The 27677-nt window shown below is 42.0% G+C and overlaps 1 protein-coding gene across 1 annotated transcript in view; it reads right to left on the minus strand.

Annotated features, from left to right (window-relative positions):
• Positions 1-27677, minus strand: part of sema6cb (semaphorin 6Cb) — a gene marked incomplete in the record, with an annotated part of 158875 nt that overhangs the window by 15478 nt on the left and 115720 nt on the right. Inside the window, 6 exon segments of the mRNA XM_032517570.1 lie at positions 1191-1346; positions 4126-4176; positions 4646-4704; positions 16336-16413; positions 24488-24625; positions 25092-25268. Of these exon segments, the coding sequence (XP_032373461.1) occupies positions 1191-1346; positions 4126-4176; positions 4646-4704; positions 16336-16413; positions 24488-24625; positions 25092-25268 (659 nt within the window).

A 27677-nucleotide genomic window follows, 5' to 3' on the forward strand; every position in this document is an offset into this window, starting at 1 on the left:
TTCAAAGGTTGTTTTAGTCGTGCAACAGAAAACTCCGATTGAACAGATTGTCTAGCTAGCTGTCTGGATTTACCCTGCAGAGATCTGAGGAACAGATAGCCATAGCCCTCAAAGAAAGAAACACAAAGAAAGAGGAAGGTAACATCCGAAAAGAGAAGAGAATTTTCGGTAGAACAAGAGCAATCCCGGAAGTGGAACATCGTGGATATAGACTACATCTGGGATGACAACAGAAACAGGCTGACGTGCAACAAGGCAGATATGCTTATCTTTGTAAAGAAAAACATCTTAATAAGAAGTAGGTTTTGAGGTACCGGTGATATTTTCTTTCTCTTTATCATACATATTTGGTAGAGGCCCACTGTATGGGAAGGCTTTCCTAAAAGGCCATTTTTTTGTTTTGTACAAAGGCCTGTTTTCAGCCCCATGTTTCAGGTGACTGAGTTTTGCTCAATGGAAACACAAATGAAAGATATTTATGTTGGTATTTATTATTCGTATTTTATATTTTATTACTTGTCTAATCATATTATGTGCTTTGTAAGTTGTATAACAGCTAAAAAGCTTTTAAAGTAGCTTCATAAATTTGTATAATTTAATTTGTGCTCAGTGTAATGAACGGCTGAATGACTTTAAAACAACAACAAACAAACTCGGTATTGACTAACTGCCAAATTGTATAAATGTAAAACATCGGTATCGGCCCGGAATTTTACGATGGGTGGAGCCCTGGTTATTAAGGACATCATTAAGCAATGCTTAATGCCTTTCACTAAGAGGTTGGTTTAGGGAACTAGTGAGTTAAGTGTTAGTGAGCTAATGAAAGTGATATTTCACCCCGGGAGAACGTTTACACATATTGATTGGTGAACTGCTTCCTGCTTTTACTGGTCAGGACTCATTTTCTCATTGACTATTAAACAGCATGCCAGATTTATTTATTCTTCAACCATGGATGGAGGACATACAGTAATTTTGGATTTGTCTCCACTGTCATTTTTACATGAGCTGTTTGAAATGAGTGCCATTGCTATGGAAACGGTGCAGCTATGTGTGCTGTTCTCCCAGAGTGAAACATAATTGTTTTTTTGTTAGTGGTCAGTCTGGTTAAAAGCGTACGATGAGGCATTCGGGGCCCGGCAGTGCAATCCCGTGCAGGTTCACTGAGGACAGACATCCCTCCCCCTTACCCTCCATCTCCACACTGATTGGCTCCGAGTCAGGTGACCCTTGTTCCCCCACAGGGGGAGGGCCATCAGGACCTGTACCTCTTTCAGGGTCACCTGCCTCCTTTGGGAATGCCGCCCCATGATAGGTTGTGCTGGCGCTTGTGGGTGTGGTCTTCCCTGTGGTTGTAACGAAGGGGGGAAGGGGGGAGGAGGAGGAGGGGTGGGAGGGGCGACAGAGTGAGTGATTAGTGAAACGTGAATCAGCCTGGGGAATCAACTTCAGAGAAATGAGGGTAAGTCCAGAGTGGAAAGACAACCGTCACCCGTTAACATAAAGACCCAGTGACGATAGTGAGCAACAGGATGAGCACACAGAGCAGAAGTTAAGGCATCCATCACTTCACCTCCCCACAGATACACAACGAGTGCTGCGGTGAACTTTACCAGCTGCTCAATGCTCACGTTCACTCTCTCCAGGAAACTGTCATTTTGGCATTCCAACATTTGCAGGGACACATCCACCATTCTCCAGAACATTTTACTCCAAAACAACTCTTATCCCTTAAAGAAATACATCATTAGCACACTTTGTGACTCTTTAACCGTCATAACTCAGCTATCTGGAAGTTTGTCAGAAGAGACTCAGTTTAGCAGAAGTTGACAGTAAATTAATTAAGTGAATTCATTCTTGAATGGCTCTCACATTTTCATAAACTGCAACTGGGTTTTGGCCACTTTTATAATATTTAGATTTCATGATTTGACAGAAACATTTGTCAAACTTCAGTCTTGTGTTAATAAACCACCCAGTAATCATTTAATCCTGATTCTCCGGTTAATTTTACAGAAAAAGCCAACCTTATAACCTTATTCTTTATTTTATTTTTTTTAACCGGTCTTGATCTCCAACCACAGTTAAAACTCCTCTGCGTCCGCTCTGCTAAGTGTTTTCACAGATAAGTTGAAATAGATACTGGTGGCTGGCTAGGTGATGATTTTTTTTCTCCACCACAACTCTTTTCCACTACCTCACCCGAGCTGAGCTGTTTTGCAGAAAACTCCCATCACCTTGAGGCAGAGCAGCAAACATTATGACGGCCACATTTGGAATCATTTCAAACATATGCCAAGATACAAGCTGGCATTGACTGCCACAGGCCCTGTATTATCAAACATATTTATCTTGATGACACACTCCACATCTTGATTGCATTATTAGCTGTCTGTTGCCCTTGTGGTCCGGTGAGCAGCATGCTGCTATTGGCTTGGGCTCCTGCACTAATAAGCCAGCCATAATGTTAGCATTCTGCAGAGCTCACACCCAGACTGGAGAAAAAAGGCTTGTTCTCCCTTTCTCACTGTGAGCCAGTTGACAGCATTCACTCTGAATAAGGTGTCCCGTCAGTTCGCCATCTGCGCCGGGCAAATTAAAACTGTACACCAGGGGGTGTTTGGCCCTGGCACATCGGACAATAGCTCCAGGACTTCATTACTTCAAGTTATAACAATTGTGTGCACGTAGGATCATTTTTTTTGCCCCTTTTAACTGATAATATGGTATAAGAAAAAAACATTTGATTACCTACACAGGCATGCATTTGTCTTACGCCCTTCCCCATGCTGGCTTCAATTGTTTGGGTGGCAGGAAAGTCCTTGGTGAGCTTTCAACAGGGAACTGAGCCCCTGTGTGACAACAGCTTTTTGTGGCATATGGGGTGTTTTATTGTCTAGGAAAGCTGATAATTGATCTTCAGTGGAGAGACTTGAAAGGCTTTTTGTGTGAATCAGCTAGAAAGAAGAAAAAAAAAAACGGGACAGCAAAAAAACACAACAGAGACCAAATCTGACTGCGGGTTGAGAACTTCAAAAAGTGCAGTGAAGCATCAGGGCGATGAGAGCCCCGCAGGCTTAACCAGGAGGGTTGCTCATCAAGTCTTGCTACCGACTGAGTGGTAATTCCTCCAGCAGGGAGGCTTGACAGACTACTGAGGCAATGTGGGACTGTGGAGGTCTGGACCCAAAACCTCTGGCAGACAAAGTGGCCTGTGTTCTGAGAAAGAGAGCTGTAATGGCCGACATCTCCCAGCATGATGGGCTGCTCATTGCTGATACTAATCACAGAGTTGGATTAACCGCCACTATTAGCTTCCCTTTGCCCCAATTTGTCCAGTGACAAAGTAATCTGTATTTGAGCAATTCTTTTAAAACTCCTCATAACTTTGAGATGGGTGCTTTAGCTGTGTAGATAAAAGTCAAGGAGGCAGGCCAAAAGCATCTGATTGAAAATGACTGGTTTTGAATGTCGGTGTGTTAGAAACCACCTAAATCTTATCCGAAAGCTGGCCAGCTTGTCGGCATTTCCATTTTTATTCCGGCCATGCCAGGGGCTGTGCGGTGCGGCCAGCGAGGAAGTAATGGGACGTGACAGGGATGATGATCCTTCTTGATACAGGGCATTAGGCAGCCTAGCCAGCAAAGCTCCAGGTCCATCAATGGACTGATGCTTCAGACAATGGCTTCAATGTTAAAGCTGTCAGACTGGCTGAGGAGGAGAGGTGGCACCGGCCATTGAGCTGCCTCAATAACATATTCTGTGTCTTCCCAAATTGTAAAGTGTAGAAACATTTACTTTGTAGACATTTAACTGAATATATCTGACCCTCCTATCCAGATAACATTTAGTGAGTAGGCCGAGGTCCAATGTGTTGTTCAAGGATATCAAAAGAACAATTCCATTTCGTCAAATCAATTGTGATGTTTTACTCACCAACTTTGCCAGCAAAAGTATCAAGCCGGGCAGGAATACAAGTAATCACACAGGTTGTAAACAAACCTCCAATTTTACCAAATGTGTTTGGGAATGAAACAACTGAACTGGGCTCAGTTTGCTAGTGTTTTGTCCGTTCGCACTCGGTGGTGACAAGCTAAATGAAAAATTAAAGACATGTCCACTGACCATACGCTGAATCCAAAGCCGGGTTTTGCTTGCGAGTGGTCGCCAGGACATCTGGAGAGAGACAAAGAGATTCAAAATGACATCAGTGTGTGCGGTGTGATTGGTTGAGATTCCTGGATTCTTGGCTCCAATATATTCACTTCAAATGGGAAACGTGTATTTTTGAATGTCCTGTTTGTGCTTCTGATCACATCCCAGATACAAGCAAAAGAGCCATAACAACCCACTTTGTCTTATATAAAAAGACTTCTATGAGCAAATGCTTAATTAACAGAAAGATTGAGAACAGTATTCCAACAGGGATTGGAAACGGGGGCAAACAAACTACTCTTCAACAACTGAATTGCTGCCCTCGTTGAAAGAAATACTTCATAATGCACCATTATAATTTGTTGATTCTGCAGTCACTTGTGCCTGCTGTCGCTCTGCCATCAAGATCTAATACCGGTCAATAGTCGCTGTTTTTTCCTCTGTCTTCATTGCTTTTTGTAAATCACTGAGAATAAATACATGTTCTTACCGTGGCAAGTATCAGCATGCTGATGGTAACCGTTCTCCACATCCTGTTCAAAGCCGCCTCTGAAGACAAAGAAACAAAGACAGACACACAGACACACGCACACAACAAAACAGAGAGACATCAGTAAATTTGCATCAATCCATTTTTACCATCCGTTTCCCGAACGGTCCATTTCAAACAAAGCACCTCGAGTCTTCCCTAAATTGGTTTTGTTGATGAGGAGTGCTTGGAGACAGGGAGGTAAGCGCACCGTAACAAAATGTAATTTGTTTTGTGTCTGGCTGAGGTCAGAGTGTTTGTGCCTCACATTTGTTGTTGGGACACAGTAGTGGCTGGACCTGAAGGGAAAATCCACCCTTGGATCTTTAACTAGGCTATATATTATCAATTTTGTGGCGTTCAGCAGATTCCAGGAGTTAGTTTGTGATGAAAAGTTGTAATTTACTTTTATGTGTCCTCACTTTCCCTCAAACTGCCTCCTCTGCTGGACTTCAGTTGGTCATTTCCTCCCTTCTCTAGATCTGTGCCCCTCTCTTCATACATAACACTCCTGTAGCTGCACTGTGCGTTAGTCAACCGAAGCTACTGCTGGTGAAATTGGTACCTTGAGTTTGCCTGCTCTGCAATAAATGTCTCAATGTATTATTGTTGAATGTCAGTGAAAAACAGTCTGGAGGGAAGTGTGTTGATTCAGAGCAACTGATACCAAAACCTGTCATTTACCACTGGTGTTTGTGCAGAAACACTTTCTGTTATTGGGCCTCCCACATTGCTAATGGCAAGTGAAACATACATATTTTCACCATAATTTGACCAGCTTTCTGCAGGAACAAGAAAAATACACACAAAAAATAAACCTAGAGATGGATTTTTTTATTTTTATTAATATAATCAAAGCTGTGTTTTTGTGTGGATTTTTTTGGGAAAAGGACAAGGTGTGCAGATTTGTCTAGTTGAAAACACTTTTCACTACCTATTGGTTCCATCTATGAAAGAACATAGTGACAAATAAATGAATGAATTTAAATTGGGAGACTGATAGGTGTTGTCCCCTATGTGTTATGCATGGATTGATGAGTTACCCTTTTAGGAACATCTGTTTAAATTTACTGTACATGAAAACAGAGCCACATTTGAGCAAGAAAGGTACAAAAAAAAGTTCAATCCAGTCAAACGTATCCTTCAAAAATGTTTTTATTGTGCAATTTCTGCTATTCTGAACTTGCTGCTGTGCAATCCAAATCAAATGAGTTCACCTTTTGAACCAATTCTCCAAACCGACAAGAAACCCAATCCGACAATTATTGATTTTCTGCTGCTCTGATGAAAATGTGCCTACGATTGATATGCTCCTCTCCCTCCAATAGACGCACCATCTTTTACCCTCGAGTCGATCAGAAATCAAAGGCTCACCCAGACGCATCCATTCGATGGTTGAATAATGAGATTGAGCCGATGTACGGTGGAGCGGAAGCTCTTCCAGCCGAGCAGAGCTCCTCATGGACGCCAACAATCTTCCCACACGTTGTAATGAACCAAATAAAAACAGACACGGGCTCATATACTGCACAAGCACAAGTGTAATGATCCCAGTATTCACGCCGAAACACTTTGTACAAGCATGCATACACGCCTACTCTATAACAAACCAATTAGTTCCTTATATAACCTAAACACAAACCTTCATCTCACACAGATTACATGCAAACGTAGTCTTCCAGCACCCGCCTATAATTAGCAAGCCCAGTTCTCTCACACACACACACACACACACACACACACACACACACACACACACACACACACACACACACACACACACACACACACACACACACACACACACACACACACACACACACTTTAGATTGCTTTTGGAGAGACTCACAATCCTCAAGACAAACAAACTTCTCAGTCAGCTCCTGAGAGAAACAACAGATGTCTAAATTGGAGACAGTGAACAGCCAGAAAGTGAGAACACTAAACTGCGCTAGAGGGAGAAAAATCAACTCAAAGAATTAATCACCTCAATTTCTTCAGTGTGTGTTAAAGCAGCTACTTGGCTGTCAACTGTCAGGTTTAGAGTGTGTGTTTGCAAAACCTGCTGTGAGGAGACCCCTTAAAGCATGGATACACACCTGGTGCACTAAAATACACCCTCTCTTATTCACTAACAACCCCGGCTCTCTTATAGCATCTTCCTTTACGTTTCCCGAGGAAGCAGTTATACGGCCTAAGACAGCAGGTGATGATAAAATCAAAGAATGCCAGGCTGCTACTTAGTTTTTGTGTGAAGACTGTAGAAATGATCGCACCATGTTTCATCTTTTTTTTTGTTTTTGTTTATTTTCTCCCGAACTTCTTCAGTTGTTTTCTTTGGCATGAATCATAGTGAAAAGTTTTCTTCTTTCTTATACTTGAGTTGTTTAAAGCAGTAGCAACCTTTTTGGCTTGTGCCCCCTTAAAATAAAGTGTTTGTCTGCTCTACAGTTGCAAGTGTGAAGGTTGTGGCCACTTTACCAAAGAGTGATTATTTTCTCTCATTTTGTTTGATATAATACCTTTAAGACACACACTCACACACACCCAACCACCCACACACACCTCAAGAGAATTATTTTACTTATGTAGTGCAGATGTGGTATAAGACTTATTTTTATTCAATAGAAGCAGATTAGAAGAGGACCATGTTTGAATAAGATTTAAATAAACTTGAAGGGAGGTTTGAATCTCAGATATCTCTGATGTATGATAGAGATATTGCAGCACCCTTCTCTGCTTTATCTACTGGGGACAAAGCATTTGTATCCACCAGAACTTGCTAAAAGATTGATGGAGTTGCTGGCGTACGTCACTACAAGATCCCTGATTTCAGTCCAAACCAAGGCTCTCGTTGCACATCACCCCATTCCCCACCACTATAACAACTGATAGAAATGTCCACATTAATCACAGGACGCAACTTTAAAACAAAACTAAACAAAAAAAGCCATCTGAGTTGGAAAGGAGCAATAAAATGCCATGACCCATCAGAGTTACTGGGGCTGGATTTAAGTATGTGATTGTATTGATTCACATTTAATTTCTCCAAATTCTACTGAATTTGACTTAAACAACATCCACATCATCTTCATGTAAACAATGCTAATGCACTGGCTGACATATTCCTACACTGGGATCAACACAGAGATCAAAGTTCATTCCTCTCAGCTCGTCACACTGTCAAAGGACTGTGAACATTTAAGTATGTGCTCCAGCATGCCAACGCGGACCTGCTTCCAGATCAACAATGCTAAACACATTTCTGAGCGGAGGTGTGCTTTACACTGTGGATAAAAGCGAACCGAAGCTTGTATACGGAGCTTTGTTAACTAGTAGGCTGACAGGTCACCTTCACGATTGAAAGAAAATGCCAGACTTGTTGGCATTCTTCACCATAATTGACCTTCTCTGGTGTTTACGCACATGAATAAACAGTTGAACGCGACCATCGGCTTAAAATTCATTTTGTTCTGCTCGGCTTTCCACACATAAGGGAACTGCTGGCTGTCAGAAACCAACATCTGTCTGCGTATTCCTCAGAAACCCTTTCTGTCTGGGTTCATGCCCTGTAGCTGGCTCCGTTACAATATGAACAAATAGTTACATTTACAGTTGTCCAACAATGCTACCATCTGAGTATTAATGGCCTTGTTCTCATTGGCCAAACAAAACAAACTGAATGTCTTTCCCCCTGGTTTGGTAGTTTTAGAGGGTGATTATATTTGTATAGTATTGTATATAATATCTGGGCATAATGCACTCAGAGGCTCAATGTTGATTTGTTTAGCAAATCAGAGGAGAAATATTTTTGGCTGGTAGGCCTTTGACTGTGATGAATGCAGCGTTGACTCAACCTTAAACAACAAGTCGAATAGAGGCAGTCACTTAAGGTGAGTATCTACTGAACAAATTAACACCTGCAGATGAGAGTTCATAAACAAGATACAATGCAGGCACAAAATAATGACTTCACATGTAGCCCCCCCAACTACACAAAGAACTGCATGAATACATTTGTTTTCAATCTAAAAACATGAAAGTGGCCCGAAATGATTTGTCGCTGATCTAGAGAATGAAATCAATGAATGACCCTCATGAACAAAACATGATAATTTCATTTATCTAGCACTTTTCAAAGACAAGATACAAAGTGCTTTGCAAAGATGTAAAATAGGGGAGATAAATCCCACATGTCACACACAGCTGTTTATTTCCTACAGGCAAGGACACTCAAGGCACAGGCCCATAATTAAGATTTGGCATCATGACGGATTGGACCAAGTCGGAAGGCAAAATCATACATTTGTGCCATTAAATGCCTTTGGAACAAGTCTGTCCAACTGTCTGCCGTTGTCATTATTAAGATTATGTGAAACATGTTTGATATTTGCAAATGGAATCCGGACAGCTGATTATGCAGCTAGAGAAACTTAAGAAAAACAACCAAAAAAACGGCAAAAATGGGTAAAATACTGTGCTGTGAGTGAGTGCTAGTTTTTAATGTTATTCAGTAGGCGTCAGCTCAGAGCCACAAATCAGCTGAAGTTCACGCGCGTCAACTTGACAAGAAACGTCACTGTCCAGTTTCCCTGCGCTGGCACACATCAACTATCCTTTAAGGATGCAATTTGATCACATTGGTTCATCATTCAGTGGATTTGTTAGTCTGGTTGTCACCAGACCAAGCCCAATAGATTTGAGATTGAACATTAGTTTGGGGAGTCTACTCTGCATTTTCTCTGCACAAGGGAAGTGACTAATGGGCATAGTTTAAATGACTTGGATAGTCCTTCAACCAATCAGACCAATGATCCGGGTGACGTAGAAGCAACAGCAGCATCAAAGGTTGAATGTATGTTGAATGTAAACAAGAAGCTGCTTGGTCGCTTCTCTATTGTCATCATGTTAAACCCGCCAATAGCGCGCCAGGTAGAGAAGCCAGTTTTTCCCGCAAAATTGTGAACTGAAGCAGGAGAATTAAACGTGCATGTCTCCAGACCGAGCTGCAGGGCGAAATCAAATTGCTAGCAGAGTAGCCGGGGTTTACCCAGTCTATGGATTTCTGCCAATTGATTGAAACATTTCTGCATGATGAGTTGGTGAATATGAGAATACATATAATTTGTATGATATATTCTATATTGTTCCTTTTGTGTACAAATCCCATTAAAAGACCAAAACCAGCAATGACCTGATGCTACTACTAAGTATGGTGTTTAAAAAGCCCAATATGTCTTATGAAGTTATTTTGATCGTCCTGATGCTATCACATCTGATGTCTTTTCAGGGGATTTTCTTTTGGCATATCCTTAAAAAGGTGTTTCATCTGCACTACACAGTTGATCCAGTTCCAGGATCCTTAGCCATCCTTTGTCCTTGGTCGTTTTTTATTTTGGCATTGTGCTTCGGCGAGAGTGATTATGCCAAATGCATTATGGATGCTACGCAAACTGAAACACCCTGAAACAGTATGACGCTGAGCCGTCTGGCCGCACAATCTTTCAAATGTGCGCAACAAAGAGACAGAAATAAAAAGAGGGCCAGAATCCTCTGTCTCCTCCCTCTCCTATCCCCTGGATCAGCCACAAATCAGTCATTAAAATGTATGCCACCTCTGGATGAGAAAGGACTGGAGGAGGAAAAGAGACTGATCGCCCATGAAAGAGTGATGTGAGAGAGACGACGTGAGAAAGAGACAGAGAGAGGAGGAGGTCCCAGGAGGAGGATGACTTTTGAGCCGCTTCATCATAAACTCTGGTCAGGTTTCTATCTCCTGCCTGATTCACATCAGTTCATCCTTCTCTCATCCCATCACCATCCCTTTGTCATCCATCACCTTTCTCCTCTTTCACTAGCCACTCCTCACCTTTTTCAATGATATATACGCTATCATATCAAAATCTGATGTTACTATAGAGCCTGAGCAGAAGCTTTCTTTTCTTGAATAGAAAGACCTAAATGAAAAACAGATGTTGTGCACTTTGAAATCAGACTTATAAAACTCACTCTCCCTTCCCTCCCACTTTTTCTCTTTTGTTCATTCCTTGTCCCTTTGGTCTTTCCTTTACTTTCCCTCTTTTAATCCATCTCTCTATACATTTATTTCTTGCTCCTTAGCTTCCTCTTCTCTACCAGTTTCCCTTTTTTCTCCTCCATTCCTTCTTGGTTCCTTTGTTCCTTTCTCTGTCCATATTTCTCTCTCTCGCTCTCTCTCTGGCAGTGGGGCTGATAGTTGAGTCTGAACAGGATATTTTGGCCGACCTCGCTCATGTTTTGGTCCTTTGTGGCTCCGTCCTGCACGCTAAACGCAACTCATAAATCAAAACCTCAGCGAGCAGCTTGGAGCACCTCGCCAGCGTGAAGCCACATCGGCACTTCCTCCTTTTCCGTTGCAAGCACATCTTACTGTACTTGTGAGGACTTCCCAGCACTAACCTCAAGCCACAGACCTAACCCTAATCTTAATCACAACCTAACTTGGCTTAATGCAAAGCCTAACCGCACTCCTGAAAATTACAACAAAACTTTAAAAATTCTAAACTACTTTTTGATCTTGCTTGCCAACTTTTCATAGTTAAACATCCATACAGTTTTAATAATAATTCAATAAAAATATTTTTTTTAATTCAAAATGTCATTAGTTTTACCTCCTCAAAAGCAGTGCATCGTAAATGATTATCTTAGTGCGTACCAGGGGGCATAAACAAAAGTTCAAATGTACAGAACTTTTACAGAGTTTTCACCAATTAAAGTGTCTTACTACTGGATATCCTGCTTGTTTTTAACTAATTAAATGCCCTCTGTCTTCACATTATTTCACCCCAACAGGAAGTAGAACATCAGAATAACCACCAACCCGGAAGCAAAAACCCATTTAGAAAACTGAAACGGAGAAAGCTTTGAGGTCACTGTGCCTGTGATCCCCCCGTAAAATCTCAACTGCACACTTCAGGTTTTGTACACATTAAAAGAAACAAAAGATACATTGTTAATAAGCAAGCGTGGTGCTGGTAGGTGACCTGTGTTGCCATTGGTGAGAGCTAGTAGTATCAAAACTACTTATCTATATGCAAAGAAAATCTTTCCCAAAATATGGAACTATTGCTTTAAAAAGGAGTAAAGGAAGCATCAGGATCAAGAGGTTAAAGGGCACCAAAAAGTACCAAAACTCTTGCCACGTGAAGACTTGAAAAGTGTCTCTAAAAGGTTTAATTGCTGCTCCGTAGCAGCGTCACCGCAAAGAAAATGTGTCAAAATAAAGTATCCATAGAAACTTTTCAAACCACTCCTGCTGCACAATCCATTTCTCTGCTGTTAATCTATATGTCCAGTTTGTTCCAAACACTCAGTTTCTCCATTACTAAACACCTCCTTATAATCCTGAAGGCCCACCAGATAAGCCTTTTTTGGGGATATAATGAACATCTGAATGAACAGAGAAATGGTACACGAGTGGTTTGAGGAGTTTCAATGGATGTTTTTCGTTGCGGTGACTCTGGGTCAAACTGCAGAACGCTCTAATCTGCTGTAAATGCAAGCTGACTACACCTGCTGTCCTTCACCATGCTGAAAAGCCAGCTTTCAAGTTTACAGAAGTGTTTGACACTCAAAAGACTGATTATCAGTGGTGCCTTGAAAACACAGTTTCTCTGTCTTAAGAAAAGATACATTTTGATGTATTTTTGCCTATATTGATAGTACAGCTGAAGATTGACAGGGGCCACGGTTGTATTTTGGTCATGCACTCTTTCTGTTCATAGTTAGATGACAAGATAATTACCACTCTTATGTGTGTAGGCTTAATATTAATCTTGCAACAAGCTTTCTTAACACAAAGGCTGGAAGCAGCTAGCCCAGCTCTGTATGAAGGTAAAACAATCTAAAGCTCACTGATTATCTTGAATATTTTATACAAAAAAACAAGTGTTTTTTTGTTGCTGCATGTGATCATTTCTGGGCCGGGCACAGTGACTTCATGGAGTTTTGTTGTCACTGTGAGACTGCTCCCAGTCTTTATACTAAGGCTAGCTAACCATCTGCTGGAAACAGGAGGTTAGACAAGACTTCAGGAAGTCACTGTGGAGTAGGAATCCAGCAGCTTTGAAATGCCCCTCCAAAACACCACAAAACTCTATGATAGTCTATTTATGTACAAGAAACTAAATATTATACTGCCAAATACACAAATATAGGAGGGCACACAGAAACATGCATCTAAAAGAAGGGGAAAAAAATCCTATTAGCCTCTGTCCGTGTGAGGGCAGGGAAAGTAATACGTCTGGTTGGCCAAGCAGACTATATGCAATAATTCCAGGTCTGCACATTTACAGCCGTCAAAATATCCATTGGAAGCCAGTCAACAGTGGAAGTGGTTCTCTGTGTGTATGTGTGTGAGTGTGTGTGTGTGATGGAGGGGGAGGGGGAGTGTAGTGGGACGTCAGTCTAGAGAAAACTCCATACACAGTTTACAACCAATGTACGTACTGCAGAGGTAGGAGAGACAGCCAGCGTGGTGATTTAAGAACAGGTTGACCATCAACCACACAGGGATGCACATAGTCCTTGACTGTCAGGAGGCACACAGGAGGAGGAAATAGTACCTTTAACGGCCTCTACTGCTTCTACTCCTCCTCTACCCTTTACTGCATCCATCCATCTATGTGTCTACCTATTCATCCATCGGTCCATCCAACAACCCATTCATCTTTCCTCCCCATTTTGCCAGACAGTGAAGTACACCGCTGCATGATTGAAACACGTGCAGTCAAACGTCGCTTTTTAGGACACAGGCTATGAGAGAGGAAGAGAGATCTGCCTTTTGAGTTGTGCTAAAAATACAAGAAATTGCTGGTTGAACAAATTGAACAGCAGCAATCTGCTCTGTGAATTGTAATCTTAATTTAAAGATTTGGTTTCCTGACTTTACTAACATAAAGCAAGAGCTGTCTGTTGCCCTTACTTTTAATTAAAAACTGTTTCACAATATACAGTATACAGTCTTGATTTTTTTTAACCTGAAGATGCTTTCCTTATAAGTTACTTGTTTCATTGCTCTTTTTATATTTTTTCTCTCTCTCTCTTTATATATAGTAAGGGGAAAAACATTCACCTTTATTGGCTGATAATAACTGTTGAGATGTTAAACAAAAAACTTTGAACTGCAACTCAAATTAGCTTTTTTTTGAACGTCTCATTCTTATCTACACCCAATGACACGTCTTGCTTTGCATCATAGCTTGCCGAGTGAGCACTCAAAAATAGCATCGATAGCGTCAGTATACAGGCTGGAAACAGTAGCTTATTAGCTGCTCGACTGCAGCACTTCATAGATCATAAAAAACCTCTACTTGCAAATGTTAAGACAGTTAGTTTAGATGCTGAACTTCTGTGATATGTATTCTTCAACACCACTGACACTCTCTGTCCTCATAAGCTGGGAATACATTGTGTCTCTGTGCCACCTTAACTGTCAAACATGTTTGTTTTTTATTTTTAAATGTATTTTTTTTTATTGACATCACTTTTAAACAGCAAAAATAAAGACTTGTGATTTCGGTCTCCTCCAGGTTTTCATGCCTTCCCTCTGACATCCCGGGCTGGATCCACACTCAATAACATATTATTGTATTGGGTATTATTGTCAAATGCATAATAAATAACTCAATTATAATTTTTATTGTTTAATAATCCCAAGTGGGGAAATTACAATTTACATTTAGTTTTGTTAGCAATGACTACACACAGGCCTGAAGTACACACACACGCTCAGGATCTATTTATGCACAAATGGAGATTGGGGGGGGTTATGGTGACTTGCTCAAGAGTACCTAGCAGTGCCCAGGAAGTGAAGTGGCATCTCTCCTGCTCCCAATCCACACTCTGTACTTGGGTTCGTACGGAGACTTGAACCAACGACCCTCCTGTTCCCAACCCAACTCCCTACGGACTGAGCCACCCTAAAATACATGCCAGCCACTCAACATATTCAGGTCAGGTTGAAACTGCTGGTCCAATTTTCAGCGCTGTGTGCGGGCCCCGTTGATGTGCACACGGTCAAACAACTCACTCAAGGAGGTTTGAAAAAGAAGTGCTCTGCGGCCGCTAGGCAACACATGATTGACTATGTTACAAAACTGTCTACGGTGACTGTGAGTTAGAAGCCTAATTATGTCTTTGTATAGCTTCGTCCACCCATGTGCTTTCAGACTGGCCAAACACCACGGTGGCTGAACTCACTAATTAGTACAACTATGTCCAGAGAAGGATTAACAGCCAAAACCTCCTGCTGGAGTGTTTGATTAGAATGCAAATCTGCACACTTTTGTCCCTCTGTGGTTCATGATTGGATACCTCGATGTTGAAAGTGGGGAATCAACAATAAAATCACGTCAGGCAGAACATTGCTGTTGCACAGTTAATGGGCTGAAAGCCTGAAGCATTCTGCCCTTCTGACCACACCCCAACCAGTGATGTTAAAACAAGTGTTCTTCAATAAAACTGGAACCAGAAGAGCAACATTGACAAACATTTTAAAAAGGAGCCCGGTGCACCGACAGCTTTGTGGCCTCTGCAGTTAAGGGCTTATTTACAGTTTGGGATTGGAGGTAGTACCCAATGATAAAGTGCCTAACATCCAGTTTCCCTCCGTTTATTTCTCATGAAGTGACTATACGTTTTATGCCATCCTGTCTGAGTATAAAATGTATATAGTCCTTCAATATCTTCTTGCTCCAACTCTATAGTTGAAACTACAAAAGATGAAATTGTTGTTTAAGTTCTGCTCCATTCCATCAATGGAAAGATGTCTTGTGTATTATTTTATACTGTACATATTCACCAAAATGTCGGGCATACCTGTTGTCTTTGGACAAATCTATACAAGAATTTAAAATAAAGTTTTGTGGGATTGAAATATATTTGGATTTGTGATGCCACCAGCAGTTCAGTTGAATTTAAATGTTCGACCTACATCTTGTCCATATTAGACACTTTCACATAAAAATCAGTTAATCCAAAATTCCCTTACAACAATTATCCTTGTATAATGCAAACAGCTTTTGGCAGCAGTGACTCTGTAAAGTGGGTCTGTAGCTGTCAGCTGTCAGATACTATTTCTGTCTTTATTTGGGCTTTTTTACCTTCCACAGAGCCTTAAAACTCACTAAACATATTGTGCTGTCCGTGTGTTGTTTTAGCAGCTCCTCTGAGCACTTTATTTTTTAAAAGACGAGCATGACAAACCGCTGCAGTAAAACTTTGTTATTTTCCCCACAATTCTAAACAATAACTGTGCTAAAGCAAACTACTGTAAATTGTACGAGCTACAGACACTACTGTAGCAAAGTTCTTTGGATTATGTATAACAATTTTTCAATTTAAAGAAATGTTTGACATCAAAATCAATAGCCATTCATTTAAAGATTCTTTTCACAACATTAAATTACAATAAAACAGACAGACAATGTTTTACACAATAAGTATATAAGTTTTTATAATAGCAATACTTCAAAGTTCACCACAATAACATAAATAAATGTGACAGCATTGACTGCTGTAATGGTGGTTGTGGCATTTGTACACTCTCCCCAATAATACGTATTAATTGTGTAATTTGCGCGCATGCATGCGTGCGTGCGTGTGTAACTTACTTGAAGCCAGGTGAGACTGTGGCACAGCTGCCAGATTTGAGCCAAAGGCAGTAAGGGTCCCGTGAAGACAGACAGCTTCTGCACCAGAGACACAGACAGAGAGAGAGAGACGGTCAGTGATGAAGTATTTGCGGAGAGCAGCGTGTGTGTGGAACACCGAGCCCAGCAGCTGTTTGCTGGGAGATGAGGCACTACACCGCCACCGGCCTAACACCCATCCCTTTCCTCAACTCTGCCTTAACACAGGGTAGAGCTTCATGTGTAGCTCCATGTGAAAAACGTGACTACAAAAACATAAGTGAGGCAAAGACAGAAGTAAATGCAGTATCATGCAGTTTAATTGTCATTACGTGAGGTGAAAAATGCACAAATAGTTATCATTTACTGTAGCATCTCTACAGCAACAGTGCCATTATTGCAGCATAAACCATTACATCTATTAAGATATATTTATTAGGACAATGCACATTAATCAACATTTCTGTAACTGTGCCAGTTTTGACCAGATGGCTAATTGTGAACTGTAGTCTTAGTTACCTCCAATGCACCTGGAGGAAAACCTTGCTAACTGGCTGAGAACATGCAAACTCACAACAGAACTGGGGATCAAACTCTGCAGTGCCAACTTTAAGCTGTGAGGCATTAGTGCTAACCACTGAGCAAACCAAATAAATTCTGTTTATTTGATAGGGACAAATACAGTACATAGATAATTGCACAACAATTATCCAATGCAATGTCTCACAGTGTTTATAGCTCCTTTTTTACAAGGACAAGCGGACAAAATGGTTTTCCTCAGGAGGGGGGCCGGCGTCTCCATTAGAGATAGAGTGAGAAGCTCAGTCATCCGTGGGGAGCTCGGAGTAGAGCCGCTGCTCTTTCGCGTCTAAAGGAGCCAGCTGAGGTGGTTCGGGCATCTGGTAAGGTACGTCCAGCTGGGAGGAGGCCTCGAGGAAGACCCAAGACTAGGTGGAGGGAGTATATCTCCACCCTGGCCCAAGCACGCCTCGGGATCCCCCAGTCGGAGCTGGTTAATGTGGCTTGGGAGAGGAAAGTTTGGGGTCCCCTGCTGGAGCTGCTCCCCCGCGATCTGATACCGGATAAGCAGATGGAGATGAATGGATGGATAATAGATCTATTCCCAATCCATAGCGTTCATTGCAACAAGAGGTCTTTTCCACAGAACTGGTTGCTTCTGCAGGGGATCTGAGTTTGAAATGCATGATTTACATATGTAAAAGGGGATCAAGCTACAGAGTAGCTTATGTTGCTTTTTTAATAACTTTATTGTTTTTTCATTATGACCTTTATGTTGAGTGGTGTTAATAAAGATTTTAAAAGACTGGACAGTTTGCAATCTTGTGTGTTGACTTTTTGTGGTGCATAACCACTTGCTTACAAGCCATGATCACTGCAGATCACTGCAGTTCACACAGTGACGCCATACTAACTGGCCATGAATGAGCTTATTCTGACTGACCAGCCAGTGTTGTTCCAGTCTCATGTTAGCAGTCAGCAGACAAGTCAATCACTCCTACTTACTGTACTGTCTGTCTGTTTTGTGAATAAGCGGGTAATATGCTGTCTGGAACTGTTTACTTCCTCCATTTAAAGCAGTCTGCATTATCCACCATCAGTAGCCATCAGTCACATTTCCTTCAGTATAAAATCCCAGCGGAATCACAACATTCAGTCTTTTACTGCACTCTGTGATCCTCACACGCCACTTCTGTTGATTCAACTCCTCCACTGATCTGCCGTCAGTCGCTCCGCCTCTTGTTTGGTTTCACTTTGCGGTTTTAAAAGGTCCCATGGCATGAAAATGTCACTTTGAGGTTTTTAACGTTAATAGGAGTTCCCCCAGCCTGCCTGTGGTCCCCCAGTGGCAAGAAATGGCAATAGATGTAAACCGAGCCCTGGGTATCCTGCTCTGCCATGACAAAACGAAAGCTCAAATGGGCCGATCTGGAATCTTGCTCCTTTTGAGGTCATAAGGGGGAAGGTTACTTCCCCCTTCTCTGCTTTGCCCGTCCGAAGAATTTGGCCCGCCCATGAGAAAGAGATAGACATCATGGCTTGCAAACAGTTGGCGAAGGTCCAACTTGCTCTTTGCAGGTCTGTGGTTTTCACCCAGTTGCAACGCCATAGTAATAATGTTGCTCCAATCTACAGTCACTTTAGAGATAATACTCGACTAAAAAATGCCACCCGAGGTAAAAAGTAAACAACCAGGAAACATCTCCAGATTGCTAGTGCCGAGAGCAGCGTCCTGTCAAACCAAAACCTCACCGGCAGTCATGGAACAAGTTTTAATGAGGACTCCCGTGGCCTCTTTCAAATAGCCACAGTCAAATTATTTACAGCCATCTTAACAGAGTGTGCAGGAGTCACACCATCTTCCCCCTCAGTCTGTAAACATTACAGAGAAATTCCACTGAGAGCACATTAGTGTGTCACTCTTACAGAACAGAGGGAAATCAATATAGAGACGATTCCCTGTCCTACGCCTGCAGCTGGGCGTGGGACACAGCGTGAATGCATGCATTTGTCTGCGTCCTTTGCACACATATGTACTATATGTATGCAAGAACAGTTTTCATGGAAAGGACAAGAAAAACAATAAGAAAAACCCAACAACACAATTCACATGCCATCAAAAAGACAAGTGCGTAAACATACGCAAGTCCCTTTGGACATTTCCACAAACAAGGACCGTCTCTATAATTATGCAAACAATGCTGCAGTTTATACAGATTTCGTGAAGCTCCTAAACTTTTTTTGTGTGTTATTGACACCGTCAACGGGTGTTTGTTCAACTCAACAGCAGCTTTGTAATTCTTAAAATACCGGGTAAGGTGTCTTTAGGATTGTGCTGGTGAGGATTTGCTGATGATGAGCATCTTGGTAAAGAAACATTTTCTCCATAATTGTCAACAGAGTGATTGACTGAATAGCTTCATTGTTCCAAAGTAACTGATTTGCTGCAAAGGAACAGGAAACTACATAGACCCTTTGCACGTGACTGCATGCCTTACTCGCGTTAATCATGAACGCCATGACGGATGGCAGAAGAGCTATGCTGTCGACAGCTGGCAAGCTAAACGCAGACATGTTCGTTTGTGTTAGTGTTCTCACATACACAGTCAGCAGAGTAATCCAACACATGCACGTTTCTGTTTAAAATGACAAATAATAAAAGTATGCTCACCAGCTAGCACACTAAAAACTAATTTAGAAATGCATGTCACAAGTGCATCCGACACAGCAGTGACAGCAGTGCTCACAAGTTCTGGTACAAGATAGTTAATGTGATGTTTACCCAACAACCACAATGACAAAGGCTTTTAAAATGACCACCGAAAAAAATGACCAGTGAGTCGATACGTCCATGAGTCAGCTGAAAACTAGGCTGACTCACAGGACGTATCAAGGCTGCCTTTTTCAGATGACATTCTCCTTAGTGCTGCCCAAGACAATTGTGATTGGTTTAAAGCAATTTACAGCAACTCAGTTTTTTTTCCCCTTAGTGCAGAAGTATGATGTGTTCAGCCAGACCTATCTACAGCTAGAACAAAGTGTGGACATGAGTCTAGCTATGCAGACTAACTGATAACATTGTGAGCTTCACATAACTGGCTTTTACTCCTGAACTACTGTAGTGACCGGTGTTCCTGTTGGGTTTCACCCCCTTGTATTTTGCCCGTATTCATTCAAACTAAATCCCAGTATTGACACCTCAACATGCACGAAAAACAAATTGGAAAATCTGAACTTCAGAGGGACTAAGAAACTTTCTTCTCATCAGAAAAAAACAAAACTTTGTCTCTCACAGCGTCACAGACTGACAGAGGATCTCTGGATATCAGGGTCTTAAAATGACTCTTGCCAATGTGTGAGGCTGCCAATGTGCGACACTGCATAGTGCAGCTTTTATGAATTATTCATACACTAGCCATAAGGTATATATGCATCCCTCTCCCCATACCGCCTCTCTTCTCCTCTTCATCACCACATTCCTCGACAGTTATGACAGGAAAGAGCCTCGACACTGAAGCACTATGGGAAAAGAAAAAGCCAGTCATGTCCAGCTGTGGTTTCGGGGAGAGAAAGTCATTTCTTCTTTGTCTGACGCTGTTCTGATATTTGCAGTTAATATTCGACGGGTTTGTGTGTGTCCCTCGTCCCTCTTTAAAACTTCAGACTTCTTTTCTGCCTTCTTGCTCATATTCTGTCATGCTACGACGAAGAGATAGGTGTGTATGTTCGCCCGCAGCCACAGTGTGTGAGGAACATCCATTAGCTGCTGAGGGGAGAAGGGATTTATCCAGCTTCTGAGGCTGAGGCTCATAACTTCCAGCTGTCATTTAGCCAACCCCCTAGGAACAACACAGTCCTGACTTAGTGGAGAGGGTTTCAGCTAATATAATGCTGCTGGTGAACAACTAAAGGCTATGAATGTCTTTAATTGAAGTAGATACGTGGTTTAATACTGCTGTTGTGCTGCATTTGTTATTGAGGTTTTATAAATAATGTTTTTCCAGGAAAGAAATGTCCTTTTTTGTCTTTCACTAATGATACAATATGTTTCTTTGTAAAAGCAATATTCTGTTTTCTTACAACTTGGATCTTATCTTTTATAATTTTGTCCGTCTTTTGTATGACCACTTAGATCATTTTCTTCACTAAGTTAATTGCTGAGCTCTATGAATGTGAATACATTGCAACAAAGAGAACAGTCACTATGTGGAAACTGTTCCTATAAAAAAGGGAATATCCAGTGGAGATGAAAATCCCTGGATCTATAGACTGTAAGGGTTTGGGGCCTCTGTTGCCCTTTTATTGTATTTCTTTATTAAAACCTCCATTTCCTACAGTTCCTAGCCGCTTCTGAAAACAGAGCATTTTCTGAAACCTAATATTGGCAGTAGGGCCTCGAGTGAAAAAAAGAAACCTGACGATGCAGGCTACATGGAGGGAGGGAGAGAGAAAAAAGCAAGCCAAGAGTGAGAGAAATGCAGAGACAGAGAGAAAATGGAGGCAGAAAACAGAGAGATGGGGTAATTCTCATCTGGATGGGAGACAGATTCATTGGTGTGGTAAAGTAGGATAAGGTGACTGAAACCTGACCTCCTGGCCAGAGCTGATGAGGCTTAAGGGGCCCCTAATCCCAGGATGAGGTGTGCTGTAGCTCTAGTCTCTAGAAAGGATTTGGGGATGTAGGCGATTCATGAGCTTAAGAAAGCCTGGCCATATCCATTTTCTCCTCATTCCTACTTTTCCTCTTCCCCATCGTTCAAAAAAACAAAACAAGGCAGCCACTAGCATTGGCTCGCGGCCAATCAGCTGGATCCAATTTATGACAAAACGATGTTGAGAGCTTCTCCAGGCCTTTGCAGTGAGGGGTTAGCATGCTATGGGGGTGTATGTATTCCCTGATGGAGGAGAAATCCTTCCTCTGGGTTGACAGGGTTGAGAAAAGAGGAGTGGGGGGAAAGGGGGGGGGGGGGGGGGGGGGGGGGGGGGGGGTACAGTACATGGGGCCCACATTCCTCACAGCCCCAAAAATAGATCCCAAAGCTAGGGAGCAAGTACATTAACTGGGGCTAAAACAGCTCCTGACAAAACAAAAGGCTGTAGACAAAGAGGTACGTTTGAAGCCTCCGCTCGTAAACTTGTGCTAAAAGGAATGTCAGCCTCTTGACAGAAGCACTTTCATGGTTCTACTTTGTACCATTTACAGAATCTACAACAGACAGTGACCTGTGGCAACTGTGTTTATGGGGCGATAATTTGATGATGATATGAGAAACACGGTTAATCAGATTAGGGTAGGGGAGTAGAAGTCTAATAATAATAATAATAATAATAATAATAATAATAATAATAATAATAATAATAATAATAAGTTACTTTCCACCATTGAACATTTGACTATTTGCTAAATTCTGACACATTCGGGCTGTAAGAAAAAGTTCAGGCTCAAGACAGGAAATAAGTAAACCACGGTTTCAAAACAAGGTTGGTCTAAGGGAAGAACTATGATTACCGGCATGCTGCATGTGTATGTTAATTTACAGAAATTAGGTTACGCAGTGCATGTAAATGTGTTCGCTGTTCCAGTTTAACCTGATTTGGAGTTTGTGTATATGTAAAAAATGAATGTGAATATTACTGAATAAAAAGCTACCAAAAGAAAAAGGCAACATTTTACATGTGCAAAGAAGGCACCCGCTAATTTGAGGCATTGTTTGCCATTTTAATTTTTACAACTCTACACTACTCTTATACCAACTTAATTCCAGAGTCCAAACATTCTAGCTGTAAATGGGTAAACTGTTTAGAACTATATCCTTAAATTTGCACACCCATAATGCTTCTTCTTATTGAAGCTCAAGCAGGAATCAGATCAGAAACAGCTTATACAAATGTTCAACCCTGCCACCAATAACCATAGCATTTCTTCCGTGGCAGCCGCACCGTATTTCCCTGCTGCTCAGTTTAATCTTAATCTCACTTACCTGCCAACACCACTAATAACCAAGAGTTTGGGGGAAAAGTGGGCCCAACCAACTCCATGGACCAAGCAGATAATGCTGCTATTAAGTACAGGCTTTTGTCCAAAAGCCTCACAGAGCATCAGGAGTGGACACATTTCTTAAATTGGTAGCTGCAGAGGAAATTTATCCTCCTTTACTTGAGTCACCTGGCAGTGTTAGTGCTCTTTTCTTCCAGTTACACAGCGAGGAAACCCTGCATTTGTGCAGTAGTTCTGGGCTGCAGCAGTGTGGTCTCTGTCTTCAGACTGCAAATCTTTGACTTGTTTTAGTGACTGCCTACGTAAACATTTCACAAAAGACACTTTTTTCTACTTGTTCTCAGATCCCCTGAAAGTAAATTTACACAAAACATAAATATTGCAAGACACGTGCAGTATTTAGTGCCAATTGTGGCCCTGAATAGGACTAAGTCCATCTGATCAATATTTCCAGCTTTTGATGGAATTTTGGCCCACTTTCAATCTTCCTTTTCACTCTTCTTGAAATAAAAGACTGACATTTGCTTGGCTCAGGACAGTAACTTAGATTATCTTATTGATAGATTTGACCTATTCATGATTCCATTGCTTAATCTATAAATTGTCAGAAAATACAATACCCAACTTAAATTCTGAAAACCTTGGAACTGACGGTTTTCGGGGTCTATGTTAGGTAACAGAAACGTCCTCCAGCTCCTCCTGGGGGATGCCGAGACATTCCCAGGCCAGATGGTGTGTGTAATACCTCCAGTGTGTTATGGTTCTGCCCCGGGGTCCCCAGCATCCTGGAGGCATCCTGTTCAGAAGCCACCACAAGTGACTGCTTTCAATCCGAATAAGCAGCGCTTCTACTTCGAACTTGTTCATGAGTTCCTCGCGTTACCTCCAAAGCTGAGCCCATCCATCCATCCATTCCTCAGTCACAAGCCAAACATCATGACCAATCGGTTGGTAAATAGAGAGCTTCACCTAAAGGCCCAGCTACTCTTTTCACAACAGTCTGGTACAATCCACATCATTACTGTGGTCACTGCAGTCCACATAGCATTCCGGGATGGAAGAAAAACGTGCTCTGGTATATTGGCATTTCTTTAAACCAATCACAAATCGTCATGGGCGGTGCTTAGCGCCACACGAAGCCCGGTACCACTGCAAAACAGCCTCTGGAATGAACTGGTTTTGTGTACGTTCAAAGGTTGCTTTTGTCGTGCAACAGAAAACTCAGATTGGAGAGATAGTCTAGCTAGCTGTCTGGATTTACCCTGCAGACATCTGAGAAGCCTCATAAATCCACCAGAGTTTAAAACGACACAAAGACAGCGGAATGAAACAGACATCCGGCAGACACAGAAATCTAGTGGAATTTCCGCTTGCACCGGAGCAATCCCAGAAGTGGAACGTCATAGATATAGACTAGTTCATCCTGAACACTTCAAAAAGTTCATAAAAAGACACTTCAACTCTTCCCACTGACTCACACCTGAAGGGGGCAATTCGATGTTTCCTGGCAGACTCAGGGGTGTTCAACTAATTGATTAGTCAACTAATTGTTTCAGCACAAGGATATACAACCCCTCACTGTGGCAGAGCTAAAGCTGTGCTCGACAGGTGACTCACTTCTTGCAGGTGCTGTAGTCAGAGCAGCGGCTCAGCGGCACTCGGATCACACAGCCGGAGAACGCCACAAACAACGCATGATGATCTCGATCCAACTCCAGACCCAGCACCCTCCGGTCCTCTCCACGCACGTTGCATCTGGGAACACAGAAAAACACCAACTATCTTCATCAGACATTTCAGATTTTTTTTCTTCATTTTTAAATCAGCATTGCAAACGACTGACACAGTCTGAAAATTAATCAGAAAGCCAACTGTGAATCAAGCTCAATGCAGATACACAGTTTAAGCTGTGCAGTTAAAAAAAATAATACAAAAGACAGAAAAAAGCATTCCCTCTAGCTGTAAAGGGTGATGCAAAGTGTTACAATAGACCAAAGAGTGGGTGGGCAGGACAGATCAAGGCAGAACTCAGAGGAGGAGAAAGAACAAGAGAGAAGAGATTAAAGAACAGAGGAAAAAGTGGGAAAAGAAAGATAATAAGTAAAGTAAAAAGACAAAAAAAGTGAATAAGAGGAAAAATAATTAAGGAAAAACATGGAAGGCTTAAAACAGAATCAACACACAAAAACATCAACATATAGATAAGTACAGGTTGTCTGACTTGTTAGGGTTGTAGACGTCGATGTCCTCCAGGAGTTGGGTGCTGAAGGATGCGTTGGCTCCCTCGGTGCTGGCCAGGATCTTCAGCACATGGCCGTTGTCTGAGCCCAGAAAAACCACGGTGTAGTTCTTATACGGCCCAGCAGACGTGTCCACTGCTATCTGGGTCAACTTGAATCTGTACAATAAAAAAAGAAAAGAAAAGAAGACTATTATGAATGCAACCAAGTATTAATATATTGGTGGAGAGAGCACAATAAACACACTGAGTAGTAAGCCATCTTCAGTGCAGATCTTCTATTGAAATTGAAGCTGTCACTTCCTTCAAGCAGAAGCAAGTTGGAGCGGGCTGACAGAGCTAAATGTGCTGGTTAGCATCTTTGATGTTTTGTTTTGTCAGTCGATTTCCCATGGTAAACAAAACAAACGGTGGGCGAATACTGAGCTTATTGTATAAAGCATCAGCGTGCAATCAATCACTTCATCTACCAACCCACCATTCCCTTCCTTCGTCGCCTACATCCTTTAATCCCTTCATCCTATTAATTCATCTACCGATCTATCCTTCCGCCCACAGCCGTTCAATTGATTCGTCATCCCTGTTGTTTAGACACTTTCCTCAACACGCCGCAGTCTTTTTTCGAGTCCCAGTTTTCTGTCTTTCGTTCATATTTATGAGGAAGTCCAGCGCACTGTTCCTTTGTTTGGAGCCCCACCCTGCTTCATATTGATCCAGCTCCACACAGTCACACCTGGGAGCTGCCCAGTGTCCCCACATTGGTCAGCTGCTGGCTGCGCTGGAGCAGCTGAGGATTAAGAGCCGTGCTGAAGGGCACCTGAGTCCAGTGGTTGTTGACAGAGGGATGCACTATACTCATTAATTTCCTCTGCCCGCACTTTCCCAAACAACAAACTTCCTCTTCTAACCCCAGTATTTTTCTTGGCATCTCATCCCTTCTAGATGCTTCTGTAAAGGACACTCTCACCCTCCCAGATGGACCCACGGAGGCTGGTGTGTTTACCCACATGGACTTGACTGGCACGTCCCCGCAATGACTGTATGATGTACTTCTGGTTAGATTTCATTTATCTAGCTCCTCTCTGGGGAGAGGCGAGGCAGATGTGATGTTTTTGGCGGCAGATGTGAGGCGGCGCACGTTTCCCCTGTGTGGAGCCAGTGCAGTGTCTGGCTGGCTGTCAGCCTGGCTCTGCTTCAGGAGGCATGGAGGATGCTCATGTATACCGTGTGTGTCTGAATCTGTGACATGTATCTGCTGCGTGTACAGCCATGTCCTCCATGAAGTTTATGCGGTACGGTCTGAAAGATCTGTGACACACACACACACACACACACACACACACACACACACACACACACACACACACAAACACACACACACAAACACACACACACACACACACAACACAACACAACACACACACAACCACACACAAACACAACACAACCACACACACACCACACAACACCAACACCACACACACACCCACACACACACACACACACACACACAACACACACACACACACACACACACACACACACACACACACACACACACACGTCGGTGCCCAAGGAAGACTCCTCTCTGTGCGGCTCGTCTTGGACGTGGGCTGAGATCGAGCGTTGAATACATCCGATGGGTTTTAATGAGGAACAGGGTTGTGTGTTCCACCTGAGCTCACTCATCGATACCAATCACAGCCTCGAGCGTGGAAACACTGCCAGTAAATTATGTTGCTATAGAAAATAATACCCACATAGTAACCATTAACGAAGAGATCCTGTTTTTTCCCCCCCTCTTTATTTCTCTGCTTTTCTCTTTTTTGTGTCATAGTAAATTGAATATCTTTGGGGGTTCGGACAAAACAAGAGATTTCAAACAACACCTCGGGCTTTGGAAACTGGCAAGCATTTGTAAAAGACATTCTCAAGTTGAATAGACAAAATTATCTATTAATCAAGAAAATTATTGTTGGCTAATTGATTAAAACAATTGTTAGATGTAACCCTATATATTTAATAAATACAGAACTCATAATTAACTTCATTATGCGCATGCCTGATTAAACCATTCATCCAAATTGCTACAGATTAATTTTCACCATATGCGAGTCATTTTTAATAAGGAATAAACTCAGAACTTGATTTGTGTGGATGTGGGGGGAGATTCTGGAGTCCTCTTAGTGGATTCTTCCCGTGCTGTTTGACTATAGAAATATTACCCATTTATTTTTTGTGTCAATGTCTTGTATGTTGTTCTGTGTTTTACATGTTTTGTGTAATGAGGGACATAGCTTTGGATGCACTATTGTTAGGATTTAACTAAATGAAAGACCGTAGCAATTTCCACATATACTTTCATTTAGAACGCAGCTTTTTTTGATAATGGGTGATCTTTCATTTTTGGTTTGGCTTACTAAAAAGAGAAATGTTGACATTGCATTATTACAGGAGACACAGGCCGTTTAGCCAATAGATTTATATTTATTAGGAGCTAGCATGCTAGCTTTAGAATGCTGGGTTGTTTTCAATGGCAAAACACTGCTACAACACACACTAGTTCAC

This window comes from Etheostoma spectabile, chromosome 6 (genome assembly GCF_008692095.1).
Source record: "Etheostoma spectabile isolate EspeVRDwgs_2016 chromosome 6, UIUC_Espe_1.0, whole genome shotgun sequence".
Lineage (NCBI taxonomy): Eukaryota > Metazoa > Chordata > Actinopteri > Perciformes > Percidae > Etheostoma > Etheostoma spectabile.